The sequence below is a fragment of the Cucurbita pepo genome, chromosome 3, assembly GCF_057944985.1.
Source record: "Cucurbita pepo subsp. pepo isolate OVF chromosome 3, ASM5794498v1, whole genome shotgun sequence".
Classification (NCBI taxonomy): domain Eukaryota; kingdom Viridiplantae; phylum Streptophyta; class Magnoliopsida; order Cucurbitales; family Cucurbitaceae; genus Cucurbita; species Cucurbita pepo.
Genome location: NC_141800.1, coordinates 16,748,527 through 16,764,471, shown reverse-complemented (window position 1 = coordinate 16,764,471; position 15,945 = coordinate 16,748,527). Strand labels below are relative to the sequence as shown.

At 36.2% G+C, this 15,945-nt stretch overlaps 2 protein-coding genes across 2 annotated transcripts; one reads left to right on the top strand and one right to left on the bottom strand.

Annotated features, from left to right (window-relative positions):
- Positions 1-2,339: 2,339 nt before the first annotated feature.
- Positions 2,340-3,702, bottom strand: LOC111791277 (uncharacterized protein At2g34160). The gene is made up of 5 exons (XM_023672556.2): positions 3,246-3,702; positions 3,100-3,148; positions 2,927-2,989; positions 2,766-2,830; positions 2,340-2,683 (listed from the first exon to the last, which is right to left on the bottom strand). Exons 1-5 carry the CDS (start codon positions 3,444-3,446, stop codon positions 2,612-2,614), a joined length of 450 nt encoding a protein of 149 aa, XP_023528324.1. The 5' UTR covers positions 3,447-3,702; the 3' UTR covers positions 2,340-2,611.
- A 1,277-nt stretch (positions 3,703-4,979) lies between these two features.
- On the top strand, positions 4,980-9,045 carry LOC111791276 (uncharacterized). Its single transcript, XM_023672555.2, has 6 exons — positions 4,980-5,532; positions 5,798-5,957; positions 6,911-7,087; positions 7,192-7,275; positions 8,159-8,240; positions 8,350-9,045. The coding sequence occupies exons 1-6, from the start codon at positions 5,147-5,149 to the stop codon at positions 8,778-8,780; spliced, it is 1,320 nt and encodes a 439-aa protein (XP_023528323.2). The 5' UTR covers positions 4,980-5,146; the 3' UTR covers positions 8,781-9,045.
- Positions 9,046-15,945: the final 6,900 nt, after the last annotated feature.

Here is a 15,945-nt window from a genome sequence, read left to right as displayed (position 1 = left end):
CACATAATCAATACACTTTTGTTAGGATACATATATTTTCAACTCCATGGACGGAAACTCTCAAATTTGACTTGAAATTCATCTTCAAAATGAATCTAATTGCACTTCATATTTCACGTTCTTTACGTCTTTTAGTCCATATTTCACGTTCTTTACGTCTTTTAGTCCGCCTAACATACCCATTTATCTTTGGAGAAATAAACCCACTTGCTCAAAATCTGTCTTTTCAATTGTGTAACAAGGCATCCACATAATTATGCTAATGCCCATTTAACAAAAAAATTAATCCACTTTTGCCATCTTTTAAGTAAACAAAAGATCCTTGAATCACACTGTGAATATGAACCATGCTTGATAAGATTTAGGATCACGTACTTGCGTTACCTATAATTTCACATCGGTAGAAGAGAGATGGAGAGAGAGAGGTTGACGACATTGAAGGTAATTTATCAACCGATGATGGGAATTCTAGTAACGAAGCCATGTTTATTGACCCAAACCCAAACCCTATCACATCTATAATCAGCAGTCACCAAAGTGGTTCCTTCTTGAACAACCTTAGCATTTACCCAAGCCACCTCTCTTTCTATCGTCTCCTCCGCCGCCTTTCCATGTTTTCCGACCAGCTCCGGCCACGACGTTTTACCTTAAGTTTTCCATCACAGACAAAAATATCACACTGTTATTGTGGAAAAAAATGAAACGACATTAAATAGGGTCTATAGATAGTTACCATCACAGAGAGACATCCTTAATTATTTGCAGCTACCTTTGGTGAACTCTTTCTCAAGGCTTTTTATGCGATTTTTTGTTTAAAAAAGAGAGAGTTTTTATTATAATTCTAAAAATATGACTATTCCATTGAAATATAATGAATTGACCCACTAAATTTTAATTATTTCATTATTTAATGTTATAGGAGATATTGTAAAGAAAATAATATAATAAATATTGATGTGGCTGAATATGAATGGTAGCGATATGAAATCAAGTCAAACTTTGATTCATTGATTAATGTTTTGGATTGATATTTTGTACCAACTAAATATTAATTAATCAATAGGATAAGTTCTTGATAAAATGTGAATAAAAATGACAAAGCAACTTTATCCATTATATTTTCTTTGATTAAAATCAATAAATTACATCAAAGTCAAATAAATTAGAAGCCCAAGTAATCTCAAAACCACCACATATATATAAATCTAACATACATTTTCCTAATGTTTCTATAAATGTTTCGAGGGGAAATTTTGTAACGATAGGGTGTTTTTACCTAATTTTTTATTTATTGTCATTGATATTTCAAAATATAAAATTTCCATGCATTGATTGAGTCAAGAAAACGACTCCAAAGTTATAAAGATATTGGTTTACTTTTATGTTTTAAATTTTAAAATATATACACCTTAAAATTAGTTTTAATCTCCCAAGTTTGTTATAATTTAGTATCTTAATTAGTTAGAAAAAAGAGGTGTATCTCACCATCTACTCCCTCTGAGCTTCATGGTCCTTACTCCTCCGAGCTTCATGGTCCTTACTTAAGGGCACACTATTGTCCACCCCTTCGAGGGCACACTGCCTTGTGTTCACCTCCTTCAGGCATACTATGGTCCTTACTTGGTCTTACTTAAGGGCACACTATTGTCCACCCCTTCGAGGGCACACTGCCTTGTGTTCACCTCCTTCAGGCATACTATGGTCCTTACTTGGTCCTTACTTAAGGGCACACTATTGTCCACCCCTTCGAGGGCACACTGCCTTGTGTTCACCCCCTTCAGGCATACTATGGTCCTTACTTGAGGGCACACTGCCTTGTGTTCACCGGTCCTTACTTGAGGGCACACTGCCTTGTGTTCACCCCCTTCGGGGCTCAACCTTCTCATGAGCACTACCGCTAGCAAATATTGTCTTCACCCCCTTCGAGGCTCGACCTTCTCACGGGCACTACCGCTAGCAAATATTGTCCAATTTTTCCATTCGAGCTACCCCTCAAGATTTTTAAAACACACTTACTAGAAAGAGATTTACACACGCTTATAAAAAATGTTTTAAATTTGTGCATTTGCGCTACCAATCACACTCTTTCCTGACTAGTGAACGTGACTAGTGAAGTAATTATGAAGTAATTATGGAGTAATTAAGCAGAGAAACATGACAGTAATAGAGAGCATCCTCAATGAGTTTGAGATTCATAGCTTGCTATAAAGGTATTAATCTACTTTGTTATCCTCTGGTCAATAGCTGAAGTTCAAAAATTATGTGCTGAATTTGCATATAGACGCCTGGTGGATGACTTCAGAATTAGATGATTAGTGTGTGCATTAGTGCAAGAGAAAGAGACAATGAATCAGTCTGTTCATTCAATTTTATATGCAATTAGAATTTGGTAGTTGAAGAATTACAAAGAAAGCTGCTCTACATCCAATCTTTAACAATGGACTCTTCTCCTTCAGTTCTGTTAGGATTGAATCTACTTCGACCAAAAGCTCTGCCATTCACTCGCCTATTCGCTACCAAATCTCCAATCTCCTGTAGAAACTCTGGACAAAGCAGGCTAAACAAGAAGAAAAGCCACATCCGAGATCATACTACACTAACAAAACTCATATCAGGAATCTTCACTTGTTGTAGCAGTCGAAATTTTCTTCATCTTTTCTGCATTTATCAGGGCAATCTCAATCTAGCAAACAAGATGAAGAAGAACAACACATCATTACAACATCCAAAACTTGGACAATATATTTGCATTAGTAAGCAGTAACCTTAGGTTTCATAACCAGCCTATCATTTTCCCCATTCTTCAAGCTTACAGAAGATATCGTCAAATCTGCAGAAATTTCCAAATTATAGAATCGTGTTTAAAGACAGCAGTATTCCCAAAGACAGAGATTAAATGGCCAATGAGTTCGATAAATTTTCCTACACTTTTGAAATGCTAATCCATTCTTCTTCAGGATCTCGGCGATCGTCACTACAGTAGGTATAGCTGTATTATGAAATATGAATCAATGAATCAATGAAAGGAACTCAATCCAGTTATCCATATCGATCTGTTAACAAAATATGAAAAAGAAATGGATTCAAGAAAACTTGTACCCATTCCTAGGGCAGAGAGCTCAACTTCGTTGTACTGCTTAATGTACCTCTGCAAACGTCGAATCAATCACGGTTTTGATTCTCTAATAAAGAAATTGATTCAACAGAAAGGCACAGAGGATCTTGAGGAAGCAAGAAATGAATACCTTAGAAAGATTGTAGTAGTAGAAGAACGGCTTCTTGACATTCGAAACCTGGATTTGGTTCCTCTTCTTCTTGATCTCGGTCAAAACAGCGATCTCCTTAACCTCACCATCTGGAGCAACGACCAGGAGCTTTTCCTCCTCATTACGGATTTCATTCTTGAGCTCAGAGATGGCTTCTGAGACGACCATGCCGGACTCCATTATCGCTAAAAGAGTACTGTGCAGAAGGAAGGAAAAGATTCTACTACTAATTCTGAACTTCGGTAAAATCGAATCCAACTGCGGGAGTCATTTATAATCGGAAATTGGAGAATCCCTGTTTGTTTCGACGGAGGCGTTTGGGCGGTTAAGATATCAACGGTTTCGTTTTAGCAGCCGTATACTGGCAGTTACAGCATTTTCCGGTGACTGGTCCGCCCCCGAAGATATGAAGCCTATGGAAATTTTCAGGAATAAAATAATTTTGAAAAATATAGTTTAGATATTGCATTTTTTTAAATTGAATTAATTACCTTATTCATTAAGTTATTTTCGGTCAAAATATCTATTCATTATTTTAATTTTTAATATTTCTATCTATTTTTGTAAAATTGAGCCTTGACCAATTAATAAAATATATATATATATATATATATATATATATATATATATATAATTTTTTAAATTTTAATTTTATTTTTAATGGATTAATATCATACACAAGCTTAAACCTCACGGGTCACTCTCACCTTTACATTAGCTTTGTGACAAGTGATTATTTCTTTAGAATTTTGAAATTTTTCCATCTATGGAAAAGTTAACGAGCGCCCATAAAAAAATTATTAGGCTCGATATTAAAAATTTTAAAATATAATAGACTCGTCATAATAATAAAATAAATAAAAGCATATTATAATATTATGAGGTAAAGATTACTATCCCCTTAACGACTAAATCTCCACATTTGAAATTTACTATTCTTATTGTTTTCCGTAGATAAGATATTAAAAGAAAAAAGAAAAAAGAAAGAACTTGTCATTAAAAAGCTTAGAAAAGATTAAAAAAAAAAAAAGAAAAAACTAAATGCCCCCATGGGTTGGGTTCTCAATAGACCTTTTTTCTTTTTTTGCCATGACTTGACCACTTGAAAAGCTTAGAAAAGATTTTTTTAAAAATAGAAAGAAGAAAGAAAGATTGGGATTGGTTAGGCATCACAATAAAAAATAAATAAATAATATATATATATATATATATTCTTTTGTATGTGAAATTTGCCATTTAAAAGGTTCATAAGGGGAGAGAACTTGTCATTTCATATTTTTTTTCAATTTTACCCTACAAATAAAATAATTTATTAATTCTATACAAAATTAAAATGTTAGGAATTTATTAAATATAAAATAAACGTATTAATTTAATAAGGAAAAAAAAAGAGTAAACGTAGGAAAGTTCCGTACTACACAAAAGTGCAAAACCACTGGACCTTGGGCCCGAGGAGGCCCAAGAAGTTAAATATCTACCACACGTGTGAAAACTATCTCAACCCGAGCATGCTCCTTTTCAAAACCCATCACGCGCCACCGATAAGCGTATTCATCACATGTCCAATCAACGATTCCGATTATCCCAGATCGTTTCGTCCACGCGCCAGACTTCCTGTACAAACAACCAATCAAAATTTCAAATCTATCAACGGTTGTAATATTGCCACGTCAGAAAAATTGCCGAGCTGACACCCCCTTTCTCTCTCTTCCGTCTCTGTATCGAATTCCCTCGGGAATCTGTCTCGCGGGAGGGGCAGACCCTGGTGGAATTCGATTACTGAGAGAGAATCAGAGAACACAAAGCGCAGAACTCATTCTTAATTTTGGATGTAGTTCCATTCCAATTGTTGTGGAAATCGTCACATTTTCTTGGCTGAGATGGAGGAGACATTCTTCGATATTGTGGAGTTTCTCAAGAAGCCCTCAATTGCCGAAACATTCGTCGACATTTTGCTTTGTGCAGTTCCGATCTGGCTCGCTGTTATGATCGGCCTCGTCATCGGCTGGTCCTGGCGCCCTCGCTGGACTGGATTGGTTTTTCTGGGCTTTCGGAGCAAGTTTAGATTAATGTGGACTGCTCCTCCCGGATTTGGAGCTCGGCGGCTTTGGTTGGCCTTCACGGCTCTATCTGTCTTCTCAGTCTGCCGTACTCTTTGGTCCGATTTTAAGGGGAAGAGGAAAGTACCGCTGGTGCAGTCGGTCCCGGTTTCTCCGGCGGCATCCACGTTGAAGCACTCGGCAGAAGGGAGCGGCGATGCAATTACGTGAGTATGAAATTTACTTGGTTGTATATAAATACTTGTGGCTTGACACTTAGGTATCAATCTTCGATTTCTATGTGTAACTGATGGTACCAATATTTGAATTCTGTAACTGATGGTATTTGGGCTAGTTCACTGGTTTAATATGAATGGGTTCGTTGGAAAATCTTTAATTCATCCTTTTGCCGAAAACAAGTTGTAATTATGTTAGAGATGCCACTGGATAAAACCGTTTCTCATGAAAAAAATTTATTGTCCATTGCTCCAGAAATAAAGAGGAGGGAAAAGAGCAGGATATTGTTACAGAGAATGATTTAGATCACCTATTGCAACTTCTTGAAGGAAGGAATGGAGAGGCAGAGTGGCAAACTATGATGCAAAGGTCCACCCCAAACTTCGCATATGAAGCTTGGCGCCTTGAGCCTGAGGTATCAGACTTTGAGGATGTTAGCTTGTATTATTACCTCTCTTTCGCATTATTTCAAATTTGTGGTGCTCTTTTCTTTTTATTTTTGCTACACTTGGATTAGTCTTTTGTCATTTTTCCAAGTTCTTGAGTTTGCACAGTTTTTTGTATTTTCTTTTCAAACCCTTTCTATAAGTCATTTTTCCCTCTTTGGAACTCTCTTAGTTTTTCATTAAGAACAATAGAAAGTGAGGAGATGGAGAATCCCTATACCCAAGGGAGCTAACAAAAAGAACTCCTGTTGGTGCACGTCGAAATATAGGGGGAATCACAGAATTTCAAAATTGTATGCCAATTGGAGGTTACAATATTTACTTAATGAAGAGTCTTTCTGTCTCTTTTATTTCTCTACAACCCCCCCACCCAAAGTCCTGCTGGGATAGCATCTTGTGAAATATTCTTCACTTGTTTTTTAAATCCGATGATGATTTTAACCCAAAGTTATGCTTGTGAACCCAAAGTCAAGAAGAGGTGGTTTTCGTACACCAGTTAAGGGCAGCTGCATTCTGGGAAATTTTCACTTAATCATTTGTGTTCAGTTTTTCCGAAGCTATGGTCCAAAACGAAAACCTAAACGCTCTTTGAGCCCTGTTTTTGAAATCACAAATTTGACTCTGAAATCTGTATGGTACAGAAGTTTGAACTATTACCGTGGGTCCTGTCTGCCTTTCGTTTGCACATATTACATATAACACTGAACTATTGTCCATGGGGAATACGTATCTGTGTCAAATAGTTGTTGTTAGCTTTGTGTTGTGCAAGCAAAGGAAGTCATAAGCTATCATGCATTTGTGCGTTTAGGATATTTTTCCATGAAATGCATCCTCCTCTTTTCCTCACTTTAGCATCAATTTTGCATTTCTATTGTTTTAGATGTATATCAAGTTTCAACATCTTTATTTTTCCCCTCACCAGAACCGACCAACTGTTTATCGTAGTAGAACTGTCTTTGAGGATGCAACCCCGGAGATGGTTAGAGACTTTTTCTGGGACGATGAATTTCGTACTAAATGGGATCCCATGCTTGCATATTTCAAGATATTGGATGAATGCCCTCATACAGGGACCATGATTGTTCACTGGATTAAGAAGGTTTGTTGGACTAGGGAATGCCAGAATATATTTATTGTATTATACCATTAACTATTTTAGAATTTATGAGGGTTAATGCCTCTTTGTATATTCCTTTTCTGCAGTTCCCCTTTTTCTGCAGCGATAGAGAATACGTTATGGGTCGAAGAATATGGGAGACTGCAAAGACTTACTATTGTGTTACAAAGGTAGATATTACACCTTGTTCAAGGAATTTTCTCCTGCTACTCCATGTTGCTTGCTATACTTTCTTTATTTGCTTTAGCCAACCTCTGTTGCATATTTCAATTATAGTTTAGATAGGTTCTATTATTTATGCGCTATCATGCAGTTTGAGCATGGTTGTATACCTGGACTGCCATAGTCTGAACTTTGGAATATCCTTTGGATGGTAAGTAAATACTATGGGAAACATGTGTGTTATCAGAGGGAAGGAACATATCAAAGGCATTAATAGTAATTAGCAACCGGTTTTAATTTCTCAAGTTCAGCCTTTATCTAGATTACCAGATGTTATCACAATTGGTTGTATGTCTGGTCAAACCCGTTTTAGACTTTAACAGCCCAAGCCCACCGCTAGCAGTATTGTCCTCTTTGGACTTTCCCTTCCAAGCTTTCCCTCAAGGTTTTTAAAACGCGTTGTTTGCTAGGAAGAGGTTTCCACACTCTTATAAAGAATGTTTCGTTCTTCTCCCCAACCGATGTGGGATCTCATAATCCACCACTCTTCAAGGCCCAACGTCCTCACTAGCACTCATTTCTCTCTCCAATCAATGTGGGATCTCACAATTCATCCCCTTTGGGGCCCAGCGTCCTCGTTGGCCCTCGTTCCTCTCTCCAATCGATGTGGGATCTCACATAGACCGAAAGGTTTGCATGACATGTAATAAATAGTAGAGAATACCAAATGTGATCTTTCAAAGTAAAATTTGATGGTAAGATCATCTCTGATATTTAAGCATGTCTTGCTGACTTGCATAATTGAAATATGGTTATATGCTCCCTGTCCATTTTGACCATTTCTCGTGTTTTGATGTGGCTAAGTTGAAATATGAAACCTTGCTTCTGCAGAGCGTACAATATCCAAGCTTACCCAGACGTGACAAACCCAGGCGTGTGGACCCTTATTTTTCAAGTTGGATCATCAGGGCAGGTGAGGATTAAGAAGATGTTTCTCTTCCATTTTCTGAGAATTATAGGATTTCATATGGAAAAATGCTTTGATCAATATCCTAACTTGTTGAATTTGGAAATGAATGCAGTGGAATCTCGTAAAGGAGATGGATTACGGTCTGCTTGTGAGGTTATCCTAGTGCATTATGAAGATATGGGAATCCCCAAGGATGTGGCTAAGTTGGGAGTCCGTCATGGAATGTGGGGAACTGTCAAGAAGTTGCACTCTGGTTTCAGAGCATACCAGAACGCTAGGAAATCAGATATTTCTGTTTCCAGAAGTGCACTGATGGCTAGGATCACCACAAAGACTTCTTTTGACAGAAACACGGATTCCTCAGAGCCAGAATCTGATGAAGTACGAACTCAAGTGATGAGGAGAAAGCATCAAAATGATTCTGGCATAGATTGGAAGTGGATAGTCATTGGTGGGACAGTGGCTGTAGTCTGTGGATTTCGAACTGGTGCAATTGGGAAGGCCTTGTTACTTGGGGCAGGACAGAGAATGGCTCGAAGGTGAGAATTATCTAAATTAGGCGCAGGCGCTGTATTACTATACATTTTGAAGCTCGAGAAGTTTCATATATTAGGCCGACACATCCACCATTATTGAGATGAACACAAGACCATTTTTACTGAATGGCCCTGATAGAGTGAATCTGTCCCATGTACAACTGCCATATATCTGACCTCCTAGCTTTTATGTCTCTTTTGCTTAAATGACTTATTATGTGCATTTATAATGGAACTCGGTTGAGACTTGAATCAATCTTTACAGTTAATCAGTAGGGGTGAGAACAGCATTGGACCAAAAACCGACTCGACCAACCAATGACCAAACCCACCTGATTTAGGATTGTGGATTTGTAAACTAATGGGGGGATTTCGTTGATGTGTTAATATTATGCAGAATAAACAATAAAGTTTGTTGAACACCCCGTTCATTTGTTCATTTGGTTGTTTATGTACGACTTTTAGCAGGCCTGTGGGATGTGGATGAGAAGAGTTGCTTTATTCCTGGGCTCGTTTTTTTGGGACTGTTTTATTATCAGTTTTGGCCCAATATAACAGAATTCCGGCTCATAATTTCCTGAAGGTACTGACAAGAAAGCGAGTAGGAAAGAATAAATATTCTGACAGACACTTGACAAGGCAGCGAACAAACGTAGTACTCATTTGTCTAATTGGATCAGGACGGCTCAATCAATATGGTATGGTTTTGCTTCAATCATTATAAACTGAAATTTGTGGAGTCTAGCATATCTCTCCGTGTTTGGTTCATAGTTTAAAATAAATGTAAGGTAAAGTTCAGATTTATGTAACTTATGGAGCCATAGAAATTCGAGTTTATGAAGCCTATTATATCATGGCAAAGACATTGTTTAGGGCAGTCGAAAGCATGCTTAAAAGCAGGCGCGGGCATCAAATCCAAGGTGGTCGTCGTCCTTGACAACTAAGGAATGACCCAAAAATTAAATATGATAGGGCAAAGAAGTGGTGCATTCAACAAGGACAAAACTAATTAGTCCCAAGTGTCTGCAGTGTCCCATTGGATAGGCAAGGTTGAAAGAGACAGCCCCTTCTTCTTTCAGTCTGCAAAATGATAAGGAAAATGGACCCCCTCAGCGGTGGTTGCCATATGCCATTGTGATTGTCCCCGGCGGCTATGGCCCCAAACCCAACCAAAACACTAATAAATTGGGGTCCCAACTTCCCCATTCAACATTTCATTTCCATTTGTCACATTTCTTTGTCACTATCTTTTCTTTTCCCACTTTTCATTATATCGCATTTATAACCTAATCATCTTCCTTTTCATATCTTACCGATGGTTTTTGTTGTCAGATATTGTCTATTCCAATAATTCAACACTACTTCCAAGCCCACTATTGTTTTGCATCTTTCTAACACAAATATCCACGCTCTAAGTATATGTATTATTTTTAATCACAGTGTCTTACAACATTAAAACGTTAAAATATAGTTAAAAAAATATAAATTTTATGAAATAATTAACGTAAATATAGAAAGCAGAAACTCATACTGAACTCATTTCTAAACCAATGGTAAAAATATCCACAACTCAATAAATTATCGTATTTCCCTTGTTGAATGCATCCCAATTAAATTTTTTAGTTATTGAAAATTATAAACTTACATAGAAACTAATTTTTTTATATTAAATGGGTTATATATCTAAACATAAAATTAAAATTTTAAATATCTTCCCAAAGTAAAATAAAATAAATTTAATGGTATTACGCAAAATTTATAAATTTGCCATTTAATGTATATAAATAGTGAAAAACATATTTATTGAGTGGTGGGGCAACCCATCATTAAAAGTCTTCCCACAAGCGCTCATGATTGGTCCATCTGTTCATTCCAGCTCAGCTTCTCATTGTTGAATTCCCAAGGAATTATTTTTTAGGATTAATTTTGTTTCTTTTTCGTTATTCTTTAGGATAAGTTTCATTTAAGAAAATAAAATTTGAATTCTTAAAAAATTACTTAAACCTAATTTTTTTGGAAATTGTAATACAAATAAAGGAATTTATAGAAAAAGAAAATATTTAGTCTCATTTTAAAAACAAAAATTATTAAAATTAATTTTCTAGAAATAAACGAAATAAAATAAAATAAATAAATAAACACGGACTTTTAAGTGAGTATGACACCTAAATAATCCTCGATGATGGATTATCACCAAAACCAATATCAAAGTGTCAATCAACATTATTTCATGTTTCCGAACTTCTTTAAATAGACAAAGATAGAACACGTAACATTTATAATAAACAAATATTTATGTGCTTTCAATATGATATCTCATCATTAGTTTATCGAATTTCTCTACTATTGGTTGAAAATTAGACTAAATTATACTCTCTCCATACGGTGTAGATAAGATTAAGAAACAGTATATAGTTTTTTTTTTTTTTTTTTTAAATAAAAGTACACTTTTGACTTTTGATCCATTTTGATACGTCCACTTGTCTTAGCAACTTTATCTACTTGTTTTAGTGTCGACACAATTGGGAGTTCATGTAGCCATTGAAAATCTACTTTATGTTTTGGACTTCAAAACTCTTTTCAAGCTTATTGATCATGATCTAACTGTCAAAATTAGTTGTCATTACTGTTAACTCAGTTGTACCTGCATAACAGCTATTTGCAACTTTAACAAAACTTCACTATCTCGTTGAATTACTGAAAATATTTAGATGACATTCGTGCCGTGTAGACTTCTTGTGGTCAACTGTTATCATCTTGAATCTTAAATTGAGTTTACATAGACAACTATTAACGGGTCAACCAACACTAAATCATCCCCGTTCTAAGTCTTAGACTATCATCCTCGGTCCTTGTAGTCTTGGAAATTACATTGTTTCTATCCTTACTAGCTTGAATCGAGGATATAAACGAACTCCTACGTAAAGCTACATATATAGACCTTGTATAGTTTATCGCTCGATTAAACGAATTGCTACCTCATCGGGTCACTTTCATCACATCAATACAAACTAGGGTGTTATGTGGTGCATTTACCTTGTTGATCCGCAACCTTTACATCACGGTAAAAATATTCTACCTCTTTACTCGAAAATTTCCACTTTTTATTATTGTTACTCAATTTATTTTTTATTATCGATTTTTTCTTTACTCTTACCGACAAGTCACAGCTAAACCAAATACTATAGGAGATTCACGAGAAATAGCTAAATCACAAGTCTATAAAAATTTCAAATCATTATATATGTATTAGATATTGTTGTCTTAATAAGATCCCAACTTTCCGACAAAGATATTGACTCTTGATTAGCATTCACTTCATTTCATGATTACTTTGAAACTTGTTACTGGAGGTTTCCACACTCTTATAAAAAAAAATGTTTCGTTCTTATCTCCAACCGATTTGGGATCTCACAATCCACCCGTATTTTCGTTGGCACATCGTTTGATGTCTGGCTCTGATTCCATATGTAACAGTTCGATACCGCTATTAACAAATATTGCTTGTTTCAATTCGTTACTTATCGCCGTCATGTTTACGATTTTAAAACACGTATGTCAAGAGAGGTTTCCACACCTTTATACGGAACATTTCGTTTCCTTTTTCAATCATTTGTGAAATTGAGATGAGAAGTCGGTGGTTCATACGACAGTAACCTTTTTAGCAGGAAAAATAACACGAATTTCCAATTTTGATTTAAAATATAATTATTTTTCAAAAGACAATGACAAATTGTTAAGACATATTTACCCAAACACGACATGTCACCCTTTTTCTCGTATGACTTCAGACAAATAATCCAACCAACTTTGTCATTTTCTTTTTCCCTTTACTAAATAATCTTCTCATTTTCTCAATATATATATATATATATATTATTTTTTCTACATTTAAATTTTATTTTCAATATTCCATTTCCATCTATCAATTTTTATATTTTTTAAAAAAATTTAAAATTTACAAAAAAAAAAAAAATCTCTATTATTAACGTCATTAATCATTTTACTTAATAATTGATGTTTCACTTACCACATGAAGACACGTGTTGAGTTGATAAATAAATAAATAAAAAGAGGAATTATTAAAAGTTAATGAGAAAGAATGAAGTAAAAATGGACTTTTTTTTTTTTTTAACGGTACGTTCAATGTCAACAATAATTTGAAGTAAAAGAGTGGTTGAAAACAGAGTATATTAGCAGTAATCTTTCTATTATTGGTTAGAAAACAAGGCCTACTTTTTTGGGACTGCAATTTGTCTTTCAGCTTCAAAGTTCATTAAATAATCTGAATTCCAAATCACTTTTACTTTGTTTTCCTTCTTTTTGATCTTCCCTTTTCTGGGTTTTTTGTTTCTTTATGGTAAATGTTGAACACTGTCATAAGCCCTATTCTCTAGGACCAAGACCTATTCTCAAGGTCTTTTTTTTGGCTTGTTAGTTTATCTTTAGGTTTAACAGAAGGCTATATAATGCCATTCTTTCTGCTGTTGAAATCATCAAGTTTTGAGTGTCATATTGTATGTCTTGAATAACTTTGGTGTTGTGAGTACATTTGTTCCGCTTTCGGCGCTCAACAAGTGGTATCAGAGCATTGTTGTGGTATTTGGGGGTATTGTGAAAGTTTGGGCCTCATCGACCATTAGACGTGCTCACAATCGTGTTTATTCTCTTGAAAATCAGTTTTCAAGAATTGTGTTTTTGAGTTACATCCAGATTAATTATTGCAAATGGCCGAACCATCACGACGTGGATCGAGAGTGTGGAGTTCCAATCTCGAAGTAGAAAAATTTGATGGAACCAATAATTTTGGTGTTTGGCGAGGCGAAGTTAGCGATTTGCTGGTCATGCAAGACCTCGATGTTTCTCTCCAAGAGGAGATGCCTGAAGACATGACAGAAGCAGAATGGACAAAATTAAATCGGCAAGCCTGTGGAATTATTCGATCCTGTCTTGGCAAGGATCAGAAATATCCATTTATGAAGGTTACCATGGCGAAAGAATTATGGGACAAGCTTGAAGCGAAATATATGAAGAAGAGTGTGGAAAATAAACTCTATTTGAAGAAGAAACTCTTCCGTTTTGACTACAAGGAAGGTATCTCAATGGCTGAGCATTTGGATGATTTTAACAAAATCATCACTGATTTGCTCAATCTTGATGTTAAGATTGATGACGAGGACAAGGCGTTGTTGTTATTAAACTCTTTGCCGGAATCCTACGAGTTTTTAGTAACAACCCTACTACATGGAATCACTAATATTGATTTTGAAGATGTTTCAAATGCCTTAATAAACAATGAGATGCGAAAGAAGGAAAAGGAGACGTATCAAAACTCTAGCTCAAATGTTCTCACTGCTCATGGAAGAACTTCTACCTGGAAAAGGAACGAATGTGGAGAGTCTCGATTAAAGTCGAGAGGTAGATCTGATAATTGGAGAAAACTTGATAAAAATGAGTGTGCATATTGTCGACAGAAAGGCCATTGGAAAAAAGATTGTTCGATCTTAAAAGAGAAGGGGTCGAAGTCCAATGTGGTTAAAGATGACGACACTGATACAGATGATGCCTTGACAATCTCCTTATCAGCCAGCCAAACCATGGAATGGATTCTTGATTCTGGGTGCTCCTATCATATGTGTCCCAACAAAGAGATGTTTTTGGACTTCAAAAAGTTCAATGGTGGAGTTGTCTATATGGGCAATGATAGTACTTGCAAGATAATGGGAATCGGCTCAGTACAAATCAAGATGTTTGATGGGGTTATACGAAAACTCAAAGATGTGAGGTATGTTCCTGACTTGAAGAAAAACTTGATTTCACTTGGCGTTTTGGATGCGAGTGGTTATCGCATCATTTTGGAAGGAGGGAATTTGAAAGTAGCTCGTGGAGCTTTGGTGGCAATTACAGGAACTAGAAGAGGTAGCATATACTACCTCAACGGAACCACAATAATTGGGCATGCTGCTATGGCAAGTTCGAAAGAACAAGACATATCGAAATTATGGCACATGCGACTCGGGCATGCTGGTGAGAAGGCGCTTCAGACATTGGTGAACCAAGGAGTCCTTAAGGGTGCCACAACTGGAAAAATTGATTTCTGTGAACATTGTATATTTGGTAAACAAAAAAATGTGAAGTTTGGTACAGCTATACACCAAACAAAGGGTATTTTGGATTATGTTCACACCGATGTATGGGGTCCCACAAAGAATGTCTCATTGGGAGGAAAGAGGTGGTTTGTCACCTTTATTGATGACTACTCGAAGAGAGTTTGGATGTATCCCATGAGGCACAAAAACGAGGTTCTCCAAATCTTCCTAGAGTGGAAGAAAATGGTAGAGAATCAGACGGATAGGAAAATCAAAAAGCTGAGATCAGACAACGGGGGAGAATATACTTATGATCCATTCCTTAAAGTATGCCGAGATGAAGGGATCGTTCGACACTTCACTGTTCCTGGTAAGCCACAACAAAATGGAGTTGCTGAGAGAATGAACCAGACATTAATAGAGAAGGTTCGATGCATATTGTCTCAAGCAGGATTGAGTAAGGCATTTTGGGCTGAGGCTCTCAGTTATGCAGTTCACTTGGTGAATCGTTTACCTGTTTCTGGAAACGGTGGGAGAACTCCGCTTGAGGTATGGTCAGGTAGTCCTGTTAGTGATTATGATAAATTGCATGTGTTTGGGTGTCCTGCTTATTATCATGTGACAAACTCAAAACTGTATCCTAGAGCAAAAAAAGCCAAGTTTATGGGCTTTAGCAAAGGTGTGAAGGGCTATAGGTTATGGTGTCCAGAAACAAGTAAAATTGTTAATAGTCGAGATGTGACATTCGATGAGTCTGGAATGTTTTTGCAGAAAATTGAAAATAATGACGAGGCATTGAAGCAGGTGGAGAAGGTGGTGTTCTCTCCTGATGTGGTTGCTCCTACCGAAGAACCTATTGATCAGGTAAATAATAACTTTGATGTCTTAGAACAAAAAGAGCAAAGTCTTGAGGAGCAAAGCCTTGTGAATGAAAGAGTGGAGGAACCTGAGTCAATCGCCAAGAATAGACCACGAAGGGTAATTCGAAAACCTGCAAGGTTTGATGATACGATAGCATATGCTTTCTCTTTGATTGATGGAGTTCCTAACAGCTACAAAGATGCTATTCAGAGCCCGGATAGC